General features: G+C 47.4%; 1 protein-coding gene across 24 annotated transcripts in view; it reads right to left on the reverse strand.

The window, feature by feature from the left end:
• Positions 1 to 16387, reverse strand: part of AFDN (afadin, adherens junction formation factor) — a 140742-nt gene that overhangs the window by 77872 nt on the left and 46483 nt on the right. For all 24 annotated transcript variants that reach the window (XM_053221961.1, XM_053221958.1, XM_053221959.1 and 21 more), the window contains exons 6-8: positions 11554 to 11711; positions 4135 to 4246; positions 2700 to 2867 (exon numbers count right to left, since the gene is read on the reverse strand). In XM_053221961.1, coding sequence (XP_053077936.1) covers positions 2700 to 2867; positions 4135 to 4246; positions 11554 to 11711 — 438 coding nt within the window. The remainder of the gene's footprint in view (positions 1 to 2699; positions 2868 to 4134; positions 4247 to 11553; positions 11712 to 16387) is intronic.

The following is a 16387-nucleotide window of genomic DNA, read 5'->3' on the forward strand; positions in this document are numbered from 1 at the left end:
TCCAGGCAGCGTGTGTGTTAGAAACCAATGCACACTGTTAAGGAAACACCAAGACATCAGGTCACTGAGCAGAAGAGCAAGGGTTTAGTTCATCACATAGAAGACGGCCACCCAATGTGGTGGATTCCTTCTGTTAAAAGAACACATTTAAATCCAAATCAAAGAATAAAAGGGCTTTTTACCACCCCTCCATCTCTGCAAAAGCCAGTGAGGACAGTATGAGCACACACCCACACCTCGGAAACACCGAGCCCGGGCCCCGCCTTGTGGATAGGTGCTTGGTGGGTAACACGCCCGGTGGAAATACAACACTGATCTGTTCAGGACAAACCCACATTTACCAGCATTATTTCCTCGTAAATGGAAACGAAATCCACCTCAGTCAGCATGCTGACTGCTCAACTAGTAATAACGTGAACTTGCAGGGCCCCCGGGGGCTCAGCAGGTTGAGTGTCCGACTTCAGCTCAGGTCATGGATCTCACAGCTCATGAGTTCGAGCCCCGCGTCGGGCTCTGGGCTGGCAAGCTCGGGGCCTGGAGCCTGCTTCGGCTTCTGTGTCTCCCTCTATCTCTCTGTGCCCCTACCCACTCGCATCCTCTCTCTCAAAAATAAATGGACATTAAAAAAAAAATAAAAAAAAAAACCCAAAAAACATGAACTTGCAAAAACAGCATGGCCCAGAAAACACAGCATGGCTTCGGCGAGGAAGGCCTCGGCCCGGCTCTCGTCTACCCGGGGGACAGACCGTGTGGCCGATGTGCATCACAGGCTCTTGTGGAACAAGGGCGAGGGAGGCGACCTGGCGGGCAGCCCGAGGCACTGGGGAAGGAGGTCAGACCACAGGGAGGCACCTGAGGGCGGGGACGCCTCTGGTACCTCGCCCTCCCTGGAGCAGAAGCTCCGTCAAGGTGGGTAAAGGCAGCAGGGCGGCAGCAAGGAGGGACACACGCGACCAAGAAGCCCACGCACGCTGCGCCAACATCTGGAGAAAGGTTTCTCTGCAGGGTCTACTCTCGTCCCACACGCATGCCTACAGAACTCCTTTGTGTCTACCAGGGCGACTACAAACATGAAATGAGCAGGGCAAACAGCAGTTCTCAGTAGAATGTCAGTGGCCCAGGTCTCAGCAGGTCTCATCCGTCTTGCTGTGGCTCTACCTCGGAGGCCCTGACCAGGGAGGGCCTGACACGTGGTGAGACACATGCACGGATGAATGCTCACCCCGGCTCTGCTCCCCATGCAAACCCCCTTCCCACTGTCCTCTGAAAATTACCCCATGTCAGCTCTTTATCAGGTCCCTCCAGACAGACACTCCTGAATCCTCAAAAATTTAGGTTTGGAGAAAACCATTAGCTTCCAGCATGCAATGCAAACTTTCAAAAAGCAGACCCAATGATCCTAGAAACTTCTAAGTTCCGACACATCGGCTGGCCCTCAGATGCCGTCACTGCCTCAGATGGCCACCGTGTGCACATGCCCTCTGGTCGCACAGCAATACTGGGCCAGGGCTCCAAACCACAGCGACAAGCTTAAATGAACTTTTCGGTCAGAGAACCGGGGGACAAAGCAACACTAACGCATTCCTCACAAACGGCTCACCGATTCTGATAATTCCTCAAACATAACAAGTATAAAAACTACCACTTACAAGCACACCGCCACCGAGCAGAAGTTACAGAGCATCGGCCCAAACCCCACTTTCCCGCGTCCACAGAGCCTGCCTGTGCCACCGGCTGCGGGACTGCGGGACCACGTCTCGTAAACACCAACGCTCGAGAACCCAAGAAGAGAAGGACAGAATTCCTGTCTGAGCAACTCCAGACGACCTACACAGCCACTTGGGTTTGCAGCTTCTTCTGTAATTACTAATTGAGCTTTATCGGAAAGCAGTCCTGGGCACGAGAGCGCAATCTCTGTTCTTCAAAGCATTTCAGAATACGGGGGACCCTCCACCATTTTAAGCCAATGAATAAAAAAGGATATAGTTTGGCTGAACGATCAAGAGGTCATGTGTGTATTTACATACATCACATACACGCACATTTTACTCTACATCCAGATGTGTGTATAAAACACCTCTGTAAGGACATTCATATATTTCTTTGCCTCTAAGGCTAATTTAGAGCAGCTTTAGAGAAGAGCTCTAAAAAGAAACCGAGCACTAACATGAAAAGAAACCCAGTCTGTTAGGATTCTAAAACCAAATATCCTTCCTCTTCTAGATGGATTACGGTTCTGTTCAACTTAAAGGTACTCTTCCTCACACTGTTCACACATTCAACAGGACACGTATCCCACGTGTACCTGCTTGTATTAAATTTGCCCAAAGAGTACATTCCAGTTTGTCATTTTTAGGAGACTAAGTATTTTATAAGGTTACTTTGGGAAAAACATTTTCTAAAGAAGTGTATAATTTATCCTTAAACACCTCATACTCACGGTTTTAAATTTTGTTTTTCAATATTCATTTTTATCCACGTGAACTTTATTTTTATGCGTAAACACACATGTCCCATATAACCTCAAGGTTCTGGGTTGTTTTGTTATTTTTTTAAAAAATGTCATCTTATGAGAGTAACTTTATAAAAAATAAATGGTCTAAAAAAGGTTTTCAGCCAACCGAAAGAGTACTTAAATACAATTCCTTACAAGTAAAACATTTAAAGCTGAAACAACATGCACCGATCATCCTTCTCACCTGGGCTGAGCTCCACCAGGTAGGGCAACTTCTCAGGCGGAAGTGCTGAGCCGTAGCCGGAACCCTCGGCTCTCTCTTTCCCTTTCACCAGCTTCCCGTCGACATGTTTCTTCGTTTTCTTCGGGACGTAGTCTGGCGGCCTCCTCTTCAACTGAAAGACTAAAACCCCTAGAACAGAATGTTGTAAATCATCAACCAGACTCAAACAGGCGAGGATGGCTGAGTGACCGATGGCCAACTCCCCTAAGATTTACCAGGAAAATGTAACTTAATAACATCTTTCAAGGAATGATCGAGTGAAGGTTTACTCAATTTATACTTTTACTCAGTGGAGGAAATATTAGTCACTCGTATTCTGAAAAACTCTGGTAGCCGTGTGCAAAGATTATTTTTTTAATTTTCAATGTTATTTTTGAGAGAGCGTGCAAGCAAGCGAGCACGATGAGCAGGGGAGGGGCAGAGAGAGAGGGAGACACAGAGTCCGAAGCAGGTTTCAGGCTCCGAGCTGTCCGCACAGAGCCCGACGTGGGGCTCGAACCCACAAACCAGGAGGTCATGACCTGAGTTGCAGTCAACACTTAACCAACTGAGCCACCCAGGCGCCCCTACAAAGATTTTAAATCAATGACTACCCAAGCACATTACATGCTTGAAAAATACCAGAGCATCAGTTTAAGAATACATGAATGCTTATATTGGTAACTAACCCTATGATCAGTTTACACACACACACACACACCCCACCACACATACACAAATACATACACACAAAAATGTTTTTAGTTGATCTGATTTTTATTTAATTCAACTGAATTAACTCAGAATTCAAAGCAATCTGACTTTATAATACAGTTCAATTTTAAACAGTCTAGAGAAAGCACTAAGCACAAGTGTACTTTTTAAACTACCAACATACATTCAAGCACTGATAGGATGAATTGGCAATAAATCTTTATGTCTTTACTACACAAAGGTCCTCCACTGAACGACAGTTAGCTTATCACGTGAAACTGAGAGCAAAATGAGACTTTATCAAAACAGCTTTCAACCTTCCTGCTCTGAAACAATCAGCAGAAACGGAACAGTGAAAAGTCCGGTTTATTATCTGAAATGAGCGAATTACTGACAATCTTTGGGGCTGCAGGTTACAGTCCCCCCTGTAATCAATCCGCCCACCTGGTCAGCACAGACAGGACTCCGGCTCCTCCTACCACAGCGTGACAGCCCGCTCCGGGCCCACACCCCCGCTGCACGTGGGCTGAGTGTGGCCCTCAGGACAAGGGACCAGAGGAGCCATTCAGCAGGTCTAGGGAGGAGGGCATAGACAGCCACGCCTGCTCTCCTGCACCCCTGACAGTGTCACACAGCTGACACCTCAGGCAGAGGTTTAATGTAGCATATGAATGATTCTGTAACAAATAAAATTACCCTTTACCTCGGTCAGTTGGCCACTCCCTGAAGATCTGTAAAGGACACTCGTCATCATCGAGGATCGTTTCTTTAGCACCGTTTTCATCCGAATGCTGGGCTCCAGGAGGCAGCATAACCTGAAAGGAACAAATAATTAACTGTGACGACACCAGGATTCAGAGAAAAGAACTTCCTGTAAATAAAAGTCACAATAGAATTAAACGGACCAAACCCTACCACCAATCCTCAAACCACCAATCCTTAAACCACCAACAAAGGTGGAGGAGCACTGCGGGGAAGCGGCTTCCAACACGGCTCAGCCTGCTGGCTGTGCCGCGTCTACTCACTTGCCTCTCTGGCCCCCCAAAAAACTAGTTGAGTAATTGTTTTGTTTTGTTTTGTTTTTAAAACAAACTCTTATGGAAGGACTGTACGTACTGGTCAAATTGTGAGCAATTTCCTCAGGAAAGATCACTCTACTGTAGCTCAATCTCCCTGGTCCCTAACCCACTTGCGCACTATCCGGTCATCATTTTTACAAAATAGTTTCATCTAAGGTGGGATCTCTCAGGATAGCCGTCACAGAACGACAAAACAGAATAGCTCTTTCTTGTAGATAATAGCTTTATGATTAAGTTTAATCAGATCATTTAGATATACTACAGGGTTATTCACGCAACAGATGTTTTTAAGTGTCTGGTTTAAAATGCTGCATTCACGACGCTCTTAAAATTCATCATGCCATAATACTTTTTACTTTATGTTTTCATGGTAGTCAAACAGTTCTCTGAATAACTTGGGAACGCCCCAATAATCCAGAGTAAAAATGAAGGGGACGGAGGCCCAGGGACCTCATGCACCTGCTGGATCGGCCCACCCTTCATTCAATTTGAAATACTAACACGTCACAACACGACTACAGAAAGTAAAATATGAGAAGCCAAGCCAGTGGCATCGGAACATTATTTTCAACGTCCAGTACTGCAACAGAGTTCTGTTCACAGGCCCTACCACCTAGATACAGCCTCACACTCACACACCAGATGGAGCCTATAACATCTCCACACTGCTTCAGATTACCTTAAAAAGACAAGTGCATTACAACACACCCTCTTGCTGAAGTAATTAATCTTTCCTCGTACTGCTTTGTACTGAATTTGGTATCTTGGGCTTAGAACACACAGTTCAGGACCTGACCTTCACTCCTCTTTTGCGTCCCGATCTTTGTCACACACCCTGGTAGATCCGGGCACGTAGAACTACTCAGAGCTCTCAGAGTAGGCCATGAATTCCATACTTCCGCGATTTCTTGGGCCTGAAGGCCGGTGACCCACTGGCCGTGTCTAGCTCAACTACAGCTCCTCCAGGAGGCCTTCCCTGATTGCTCTCATTTCAACACTCCATGTTTCTTTTCTCATTCTTGGCTTCTCTGTAAGTTCCTTTAAAGACAGCTGTTGTTTTTGTAACCTAGCAGAGTATCCAACAAGAGGAACTTAAATATTTGTTGAATAATTAAACAGCTAGAACAACGATGAGTATGGAAGAGCTACATATCACGAAGCTAGCAAGATGGCAAGCCAAGAAAGAAAACAGGATTAAAACGATAATCACCTCCGTACTGCCTACGAAGCAGAATTTGTAAGGATGTGATAGAACAGAAAACCCAAAGCAGGAGACCCTCAAAAGAGATTCAAGTTACCTCAAAGAGGCCCGTCACTACAAGCCCAAAGCAGGCTTTTACAACCTCATGACCCTGATTAAGGTGCCCTTGCACTTCTGAAGTTCATCCGTGAAAGTACAGCAGAAACGAAGGAAAAGGGAAAAGATGATAATATCGAATGCACCTTTACGCGGAACTGAATATATTTAATGGTCCACGGTCCCCTGGCAGACACTTAAGCAATCCCAAGTACGGAGCACAAGGTCAGGCCCCGGTAACCGAGCTCCTGCCCCGGGCGACCACAGAGTAGCAGGGGCAGGACTCTTACGCTACCGATGTAGTGACTTTGACCAGGAACACCGTTCATAGCCGCTGCTGACCCCAAGCGTAAGGAGCGCGTATCCAAATCCATTCTTATCCGTGGGCCCAGGCAGGTGCTTCCCGTGGGTACAGCAGTTGTCACCATGCGCTCAACGGAAGGCAAGGGTCTCCTCTACTTCAGACTCCACTGCCAGGAGAAAATGCACCAGAATGTCCTGCATCTTCAGGATTTTCCCTCCAGAGGGAATACACAATTACCTTGGCTACCTGCTCTCCCGACCTGACCCGAGGCACCCCCCCTCCTCAACGTATGGTGGAATTTCAGGTCGTGATACAGTTTCTCTATGAACGCTAATAGCCAGAAATCCAGTATAAAATATACTTTTGCACGTCTGGAAGCATGGTTTCTCCTTCGAATTCACCAATCCCAGTTCTTACTCTTCCCTAGTAAGACCAAAGAAACAAAAGAGCACGTCAACACCAAACGCTCGTGGTCACCTATCTTCCCCAACCCACGGAGACACGAGCTTTGAGGTGTTTCGTCTCCATTCCCAATCATGCAGGATCACTATGGAAAAGTGAAATACAGAAAAGCCCAAGGAAGAAACGAACCCCACTGTGAGAGAACTATTTTTACGACCACACTTTTGGCAATGACCTTCACCCATCTACCTCACGTAAGAGGCTCCCATCGGCATCACACGTGGTATTTCAAAGTCTTCCATTCCCTGCCCTTCCGCTCACGTCGGCGGGTAGTGACCTGGAGCGTACCCTTCCCACGCATCCACCTTGCTGTATGGTCATGGATGCACACACAGGGGTTCACGTCGCTTCATTTTATTTTATGGTAATTGTTTTTCCAAATAAAGGGTGTTTTATAAGATGGGTTTAATTCATCATGTTTCACAGCCACAGGTATTCAATGGTATGGATGGGCATCCCTTGAGTGATGGGTGCGGAGTTTGCTTCTTACTACCTGCTGTAACACACGGGAATGAGAACAAGTCCTCACAGAAACACACTCGGGAATTCACTAGCCCCTTGTTTTAGATAGACCGTAACACTTATCACCTTATTTATAAACACCATTCTCAATCTCAAACGCTACGTCCACTCTGAAGTGGGTGCTCTGTAGGACGACTGCACAGATGCCCTCCAGACCCTCCTTCGCCACCACTGCTGGGATGACCTCCTGTGCCGGACTCTATTCTGGGAGCCTGGCTGGATCTTTCCCTTTCTTGGCCCACTCCGCCCATCTTGCTGGAGAATACCCTGCGGTACCTTTTTGAGAAAGGATGAATGGGTGCTAAATTTGGCCTTATGGGTTTTGAAAGGTCTTCGTTCCATGTACCTACCATTTGACAATCTGGACTGGAAACCATTTCACTCTGAATTAGAAAGCTACATGTATTCCAGGATCCGTGACCACTACTGAAATGACTGGCAGCAATCTTGCCCCCCTTTATATGCGAGTTGAATCTTTCTCCTTGGAATCCTTGTTTTCTTTTCTCTAGTTTTCTACAATTTCAAAATAATATGCCCTGGTTTGGATCTTTTTCAGTAACTGTACCATCATTCAGTGGGCCTTTTCAAACCAGCAACTCAAACCCTCCTGTTCTGGGAGATATTCTAGTACATTTCTTTGGTAACCTCTCTCTCCCCACGTCCTCTTGCTTTCTCTATCTGACCCTCCTTTAGGTAAGTGTTAGGTATTCTACTGCAGATCTAACTTTCTGATCTTTTCGTTTTGTTCTACACTTGGCATGTTTCCTTACCTTTATCTTTCACCCCTTTTACTGATACTTTTCTCCTATCCCTTATTTGCTTACATTTATAAACTTCTAAGGTCTGAGTGTCCCTTCTTACAGGACTTATTTGGTCTTATTCCACAGATACACGGTCTTCCTTGTTGTCCGAGTTCTCGGTTTTTGAACACTTCTGTCTGCTTTCTGTCTTATCTGTGTTCTTTTGCCTGTTTGGGTTGGTCTTTGGTCTCAAAGGTGTTTCAGTGTCTGTTGAACCTTGGCCATCCGTTCACGTTCAACAGTGAGTCACGAGAGAGCTCAAGGTGAGGGCCGTACGTACGTATGTATGCACGAGGATTCCTGCCAGGAGGCCTGAGTGAGGTTACTGGACTAGCGCTTCCACAGGTCAGTTTGCATACACATCCTTCTCACGTGGCCAGAGAGTGCCTTCTGGGAGAAGTCCTTAAATCTTCTGGCCGTCAGCATCCTGGGCAGAGGCTTCCGCTCCACCCTCCAACTTTCAGTCAAGACCCTTGCTGTGCCCTGTGTGCCCGTTACCCCCAAACACAAGGCCTCCTCCCCATCAGGTCGACCACAGCCTTCACACGGAGACAAGAGACAGCAGTTGGAATGGGAAGGAAATCTGGTGGAGTCCACTGCTTCTGGAAACTTTCAACTCAATATGATTTAGCTCCGCTTTCAATGTGGACTCGGGAAGTGCTAAAGCAACTCATTCCTGGGTCCGCGTGGGCTCGTGACATGGGCACTAGCAAGCTCCTCCCTGGCGGGTTCTCTCCGTAGGCTTTCTGCGGCCCAATGAGCAGGACACCTGTCACCTGCTTCTTCAGAAATTCACTCACAACCCTATCTTCCGCCATCTCTCCTCTCATTCTCTTCGTTCTTGAGCACTTACACAGGTTTTTATTTCTTTGTTGTCATTTTAATGGGGAAAAAAACCTGTTCTCTCATCTATTTTCAGCTGACAATTCAACTATATTTATCAAACTACAAATCTACCAAACAGTTTTTCCAACTGAATATAACTTCTTAGCTTTTCAACAAAATTAAAAGGCATAAAACTCAACAAACTCTTTTACTTAATTCAATCTAGCTAATAAAAGAGGTCTGAGACCTCTACTCTGAGCACTACAAAATCCTACTGGGAGCACAGAGATCACACACACAGAGGTGCACTCTGTCCACAGCCTAGAAGACTGGAGACTGAGGACAGGGTGTCCCCTGACTTATCTAGAGTCCATGCAAATCCAGTCACAACTCCAGCGGGTTCTGTGCAGAAATGGACAAGCTGATTCTGAAATTTATTCAGAAACATAAATAATACAGAATAACTGAAGCAATTTTTAAAAACAAAAACAGGGGCCCCTGAGTGGCTCGGTCTGTTAAATATCCAGCTTTGGCTCAGGTCATGATCTGACAGCTCATGGGTTCAAGCCCTGCGTCGGGCTCCGTGCTGACAGCCGGGAGCCTGGAGCTTGCTTCAGATTCTGCGTCTCCCTCTCTCTCTCTGCCCCTCCCCACTCACGCACATGTGTGCTGTCTCTCAAAAATAAATATTAGAAAAAATAAAAGCAAAAACAAAATTGGGACTTATTTACCTGATTTTAAGACTTATTATCAATCTAGTTATCGATACAGTGTGGTGTTCACAAAAAGATAAAATACAGATTAACAGACTCCAGAAATAGAACCACACACACATACGGCCAATTGATTTTCAGCAAAGACGTTAAAGCACTCAACGGGGAAAAAAAGAAAGTCCTTTTAACAAATGGTGCTGGGTCAACCAATTATCTGCACCGGAAAAAATGAACACCTGCCCTGATCTCACACCAACATATAGACGCTAACTTGAAATGGAACAGAGACCAAAACGTAAAAACTAAAGTACAAAACTTCAGGAGGAAACTGTTTGCAACCTCAAAAGAGGTAAATTCTCACAGAGAACACAAAAATAATCGAAGGCTTAAAAAAAAAAAAATGTATTCTCTAAAGGGCATCATTAAAAAAATGAAAGGGCAAACCAAGCCACAGACTGGGGAAAAAATATTCACAACACATGTATCCTACAAAGGACTTAACACAGAACTATCAAGAGGGAAATTAAAACCGTTTGCCACACGGACATCCCATTATTCGCTATCAGAAAGGCTGATTCTTTTTTTGTCTCTCAAAAGTATTTACTTTTGAGAGACAGAGCGTGAGCGGGGCAGGGGCAGAGAGAGAGGGAGACACAGAATCCGAAGCGGGCTCCAGGCTTCAGCCTCCGAGCCATCAGCACAGAGCCCGACGCGGGGCTCGAACCCACGAACCGCGAGATCACGGCCCGAGCATAAGTCGGACGCCCGACCGACAGAGCCCCCCGGGCGCCCCAGAATGGCCGATTCTTAAAATAATTGACAGTATCAAACACAAATGAGGAAGTAAAGCAACCACAACGTGATTTAATTGCTTTGGAAAACAGTTTCAAAGTTTCCTAAAAAGTTACACATACACCTGCCGCCCAGCATTTACTTAAGAAAACAGGTCTGTGAGGACACCTGCACACACGTGCTCAGAGCAGCCTGACCGCAACCGCCCAAAACCCAACGCCGGGAACAACCCAAATGTCCGTCAGCAGGTAAGCGGGTGAAAGCACCGCAAACCATCCATATAACGAAATACTACTCAGCAACCGGAAGGAAGCCAGTGTAGACACGCCCAAGCACGCGGCCGACCCCGAGCTCCCGGTGCCCAGTGGAGGAAAGCAGGCAGAAAGACCGCTTGCTACACGACACCGTTTATGTGCAGTTCTAGTACATGAAACTAAGTGACAGAGAGCACTATCTGGGCTGGAGACGGGGTAAGGGACTTTCGAAGGTGAAGGGGTGTTCCTGGGGTGGGGGGTCGGTACTGGGGACACCGCAGACTTTAAATGCGCACGGTTACTGCCTCTACTTACTCCCCAGTCATCTTGTGCGGCGGGGGCACTAGGGCAAGTAATACATCACGGTTTCGTAATCAACTGCTAAGATGGGGAAAGGAAGGGATTTATTTCTTCTGAAAATCCACTGCCAGGAGGCGATTTTGCCAGAGAAATCCCGGTAATGAAGAAGTCAGCATTTCCTCGAGACTGACTCAAGGGTTAAGAACTTTCCAAGCAGTCTGCCTCAGGAGAGAAAACCTGCTTGATCTCACTTGGTGTCAGCCACTCAGCTGTGAGGAAAAGCATCTCATGGTCTCTGAGTACCAGGGTGAGAGATGCAGGCTTTATCTCCAAGACAGTCCGGCTACTAAACACACCGACCGAACGCTCGTTAGAACAGCAAACTGGAGTCCACTTAAGAGTGGGACCCTCACGAGGTATCTCAGTGAAAACCTTAAGACGACATCGTGAAAAAACACGAAGTCACCTATGTACACAAAATAAGAACCAAAGCTACGTGCATATAAAAGCGTGGACAGTGGTTATCCTTTGGTATTAGAACTATGGGTGACTTTATTGTTTTCACCTTTTTACACTTTTTCTTATAATAAGAACACGTATTACTTGTGTAACAGAAGGGGGATTTAACACAGGGTTTCCACGTATTACATTTTGAATGATACAGTGCGAAGAAAACCAGCCTACACTGAACTTCACTCAAAGGCTATCTTGCCACTTGAACGAGAGGTGCCGGCATATGTAGCACCGGTAAGTTCTGGCTGGGTAGTCACTTACGCGGGCGATGCAGTAATCTTTAGGGTTCTCCCTCTCCAGACCGTATTTCTCTAGAGCCTCGGCCACAGCAAAGTCAGCAGGATCCGTGGTGGACAGCAGGATTGTCTTGTAGGGAATGTTCGGTTTTAAGCTATCTGCATAAATTCTCAGTGTTCCACCTGAAAAAAAAATTCAGACATCCTTGAGCACTCCTTTATTTTATCCCAGTAACCGAGACAGCTAACGTTTATGATCACTTTAAAAAAGGGCATCTAAGTTCCGGTTGTAACAAACGCAACGATGAAATCTGTGTTCCTAATTCCAGACTCATTTCCTGTTAGACAGCACACGTCAACAGTCACCTGCTGATCCAGTAGCACTGTATGCGGACTAGTCCTGTGCGACAGAACGGATCCCGTTCCCTCTTCAAGCCCAAGTAGTTCTCATAACGATGAACCCATTTTCACCATGGTTCAAAGATGAGAAAAGGAAGAAACTCCACGGTGTTCGGACAGTGCTGCCTGTCAACAATTTAGCACACGCGAACTCACAGAGGCCCGTGTTCCGATGCTGAGGACGCAGCCATGAACAGTCCAGTGTCCTGGCCTTCAAAGAGCTTCTACTCTAGGTGTGGGGTGCAGGGGGTGGGGGGAAAGAGCGACAAGAAAACCTAAGATGGCGGCACGCGTTGTGAAAAACACAAGCACGGTGGTAAGAAAGACCGTAACCAAGAGCTTCCTGAGCTCGTGGGACTGTTAAGCCTTCTCGAAGATGGACACCTGCCATGAGCCCTGGATGGCCAGCGGCAGCGACCTCGCGGCCACCTGAGGAGCTCTCTGGGCACGGGGCGAGCAGGTGCTAAGGCCTTCAGCTGGCACAGGTCCGGAAGGCTCACTGGCCAGAGATGCACCCGAGGGAAGGCAGGGAAAATGCAGTCAGGCTGACCGAGGCCAGACCACGTGGGACTTCGCAAACCATGATCGCGAGGGCCTGGGTTTTACTCTAGCTGAAGTGGGAGCCACCGGAAGGCCTCAGTTGCACGTGTGCCTGTGCCACGTCGGGAGGCGGGCACAATGCCACCGGTGCTCTCCTAAGCGGCCGGGCTTCCGGCTGAAGCAGAGCCGCAGAGGGGGACGCCGTCCCAGCAGGGAGGCCAGCTGTTAAAGCGCGTGCTCCACTAGCCCAAGGTGCTCCCTTCTGACTTCATCGTGCCCTGCCACCAAAGGCACATTCGGGGTAATTTATAAGGAAAACACGTACAAGAGAACGAGTAAGAACCATTTTGCAGACACAGGCAACCTGTCCGGACTGTGCCCATCAGACAACCAAGGAGCAAACCAGAACTCCTGTTCTGAAAGCTGATGAGGGGGCCTTGTGCCCTCCCTTAGGAGGCTACCAAAACATGCACGTGGTCAGAAATCTAGTTTTTCTGAAAAACGTGGCATCTGCTTGAAGTCTAAACAAGTACTTTGCAACCCCAAGGTACAGACTGCAGAGAATCAAACACTTTTTGTCTGAAAAAACCTAAGGTCGGGGCTTCCCAGAAAACCATTTTCAAGACTCAGTAGGGCTCCTACAGATACACAGTTTCGAGCAGCATTTCTTCTAAGCGACACGCCACGATGAGGCAGCTGGAAAACTCAGGCTCACGTGGCCAAATTTCACTACTGGATGGGTTACTTTTGGCATCCGTTTATCCGTCTACATCTAACTTGGTTTCAGGGTACTGAGTGTTGAGAGGGTCTAATTCAAACAGTTTCCGGTTTATAAGCCTAACACCACAACACGGTGTCTTTGTCACAGAGGCAGGCACCACCCTCCGTGCTGAGGAGGAGGAGTGGAGCAGCTCAGTATAATGGACTAAAACCCATTTGCATCAATGTACGTTTCGGTCTCTGATGAAGGCAGGACTGGAGACGAGCACACGGAGGCCCACGCCTCTCCAGGACCCCAAGTGCGGGACCCCGGTCACAGCTGGCACTCCCAACACGGGTCGTGAGGACGCCGAGGCGGGAGAATTCCCACACGGTCGCCGACGGTGTCGCAGTAAGAAATCCGTGGCTGTAACTGGTGCTCGTGCCCTGTGCCACGCATCAGCTACCTGAGACGCACGGGACGCTTCCGGGCCAGCTCCTCGGAGGACACCACAGAGCGCGCCTGAGTGCTTAACCGTGCTTTACAAAGCCCAGGGGGGAAGCTTCCTACGGGCCGAGTCCGATGGGCCGTGAAGGGAGTTCAGTCATCAGAACCGAGGGGGCAAACTGTCAACCGAGGGCTGACAAGACAGGGAAGTAATAGACTGAACGGTCACTCTCGTTACACTCACCCGCACGTGACCACATCCCACAGCTTCTACCGACAGGACAGGTTACGAGAATACATTTTTGTTTTTTTTTTAAGTTTATTTTGACAGAGTGTGCGCAAGCAGGGGAGAGGAAGAGAAAGAGAGAGAGAAAATATCCCCAGCAGGTTCCACACTGTCAGCACAGAACCCCAGGTGGGGCTCAACCCCACAAACCATGAGATCATGACCTAAGCTGAAATCAAAACTCAGATGTTTAACCAACTAAGCACCCCCCACCCCCGCGACTAGTCACATTATGTAATCACTTTGCAGTGTATAAAAGGGTTGAATCATTACAGTGTATACCTGAAACTAACAATGCTGTTTGTCAATTCTACCTCGTTTTATTATAATTTTTTTAAAGACAGAGTGCAAGCCAGGCAAAGGAGCAGAGGGAGAGAGAATCTCAAGCAGTCTCCATATTCGGCACTGAGCCCAATGTGCGGCTTGATCCCACAAACCTTGAGATCATGACCTAAGCCAGACGCTTAGCCAATAAGCCACCCAGGTGTCCTGAGAACATATTTTTCTAAGTCATTTATTAAAGACAAACAAAATAGCTGAACTTAATATATTTGACTGGTTAATGTTAACCACAGCTATTTTGCTAACAATATTTAGGTTTTCAGTGTCTCCTGGAAGTCTGGATAGAAAACTATTCCTTCTACCCCCATCCCTCTAAAGCTCTACTTCTTAGATGTTCTGCTAGTTTTCCTAATTCCTTGGAGACTGTTTTGCTTCGTTTTCTCCTTTCACTGCCCAGTCCTCTTAACAGCGGCCTTCTCTTAAGTCTTCCCATTACCTACATACTTTCTACAAAAAGAATCTCACCCACGCCCAGTGACATTACCTGGCAACCATAAATTACTCCCCAACTCTCTCCCTCTATGGGACACTGCTGCCCAGTGCCTGGTCTAGACACACTGCCCTTCCAGCTCAAAACAGCCCCCCAATCACACCGGCACCTCAGCAAAACCTATCTTCCGCTCACAAACGTCCTCTCGTTCCAGAGCAGCAACACCCATCCCAGGAAAACGGGCGTTATCCAGAATGCCTCCCCTCCCAAGTAGAATCCAGTCTGCTCTGGGTCTGATAACTCCACCTCTTAGGAACCTGGTGCACCCCTTCGCTCTCAGTGGCCGCGCTCAGAGACGGGTCCCCCGCGAACAGCAGGCGCCCACTTCCAACGCGACTCCCTCAGATCCAACTTCTACTCTGCTCCCACAGTCACCACTCCAATTTGAAGCCTAGGCGGAGTTAAAAGCTCTCTGAGGGGCGCCTGGCTGGCTCAGTCGGTTGAGCGTCCAACTTCAGCTCAGGTCATGATCTCACGGTTCGCGAGTTTGAGCCTCGCGTCGGGCTCTGTGCTGACAGCTCGGAGCCTGGAGCCTGCTTTGGATTCTGTATCTCCCTCTCTCTCCGCCCCTCCCCTGCCTGTGCTCTGTCTCTCTCAATAATAAATGTTAAAAGAAAAAATTAAAAAATAAAATGCATACACACACACACACACCATGCTGGGTACATCTGCCTTAGGAATTATTAAAGCACATTACATTTTTAAGAAGCAAACCTCTAAAATCAGAAACAAAATAAAATATAAGTCAATATGGAGAGGAATCAAATAGGTAATTTCCAAACACAGTAATTTTTTCTCTTTTCAGATTATTTAAATTCTAGTTAGTTAACATATTTGGTAACACTGGCTTCAGAGGTAGAATTTAGTGCTTCATCACTTACATGCAACACCCAGTGCTCATCCCAACAAGTGCCCTCCTCAGTGCCCATCCCCCACCCACTTGCCTCGGTTTCTCTATCCTTAAGAGTCTCTTAGGGTTTGCCTCCCTCTTTCTCTTCTCCCCTTCCCATACGTTCATCTGTTTTCTTCTTAAATTCCACAAGTGAAATCATATGGTATTGGTATCATATGTTGTTGCAAACGGCAAGATTTCATTCTTTCTCATCACCGAATAACATTCCCCTGTATATATACACGCTACATTTTCTTTATCCATTCATCGGTCAGCAGACACGTGGGCTCTTTCCATAGTTTGGCTGTTGTTGACAGTGCTGCTAGAAACACTGGGGGGGATGTGCCCCTTCAAATAGCTGTGTTGTTGTTTTTTTATCTTCCAAAGAAGATATCCAGATGGCTGACACACGAAAAGATGCTCAACATCACTCATCACCAGGGAAACACAGATCAAAACCATGATGAGATACCATCTCACACCTGTCAGGATGACTAAAATTAATAACCCAAGAAACAACAGGTATTGGCGAGGATGGGGAGAAAGAGGGACCCTTATGCACGCACTGTTGGTGGGAATGCAAACTGGTGCAGCCACTCTGGGAGACTATGCGGGTTCCTTAAGAAGTTAAAAGTAGGGGCGCCTGGTTAAGCGTCCAACTTCGGCTCAGGTCACGATCTCGTGGTTCATGAGTTCAAGCCCCACATCGGGCTCTGTGCTGACAGCTCGGAGCCTGGAGCCTGCTTCGGATTCTGTCTCCCTC

Source organism: Acinonyx jubatus, chromosome B2 (assembly GCF_027475565.1).
Source record: "Acinonyx jubatus isolate Ajub_Pintada_27869175 chromosome B2, VMU_Ajub_asm_v1.0, whole genome shotgun sequence".
Lineage (NCBI taxonomy): Eukaryota > Metazoa > Chordata > Mammalia > Carnivora > Felidae > Acinonyx > Acinonyx jubatus.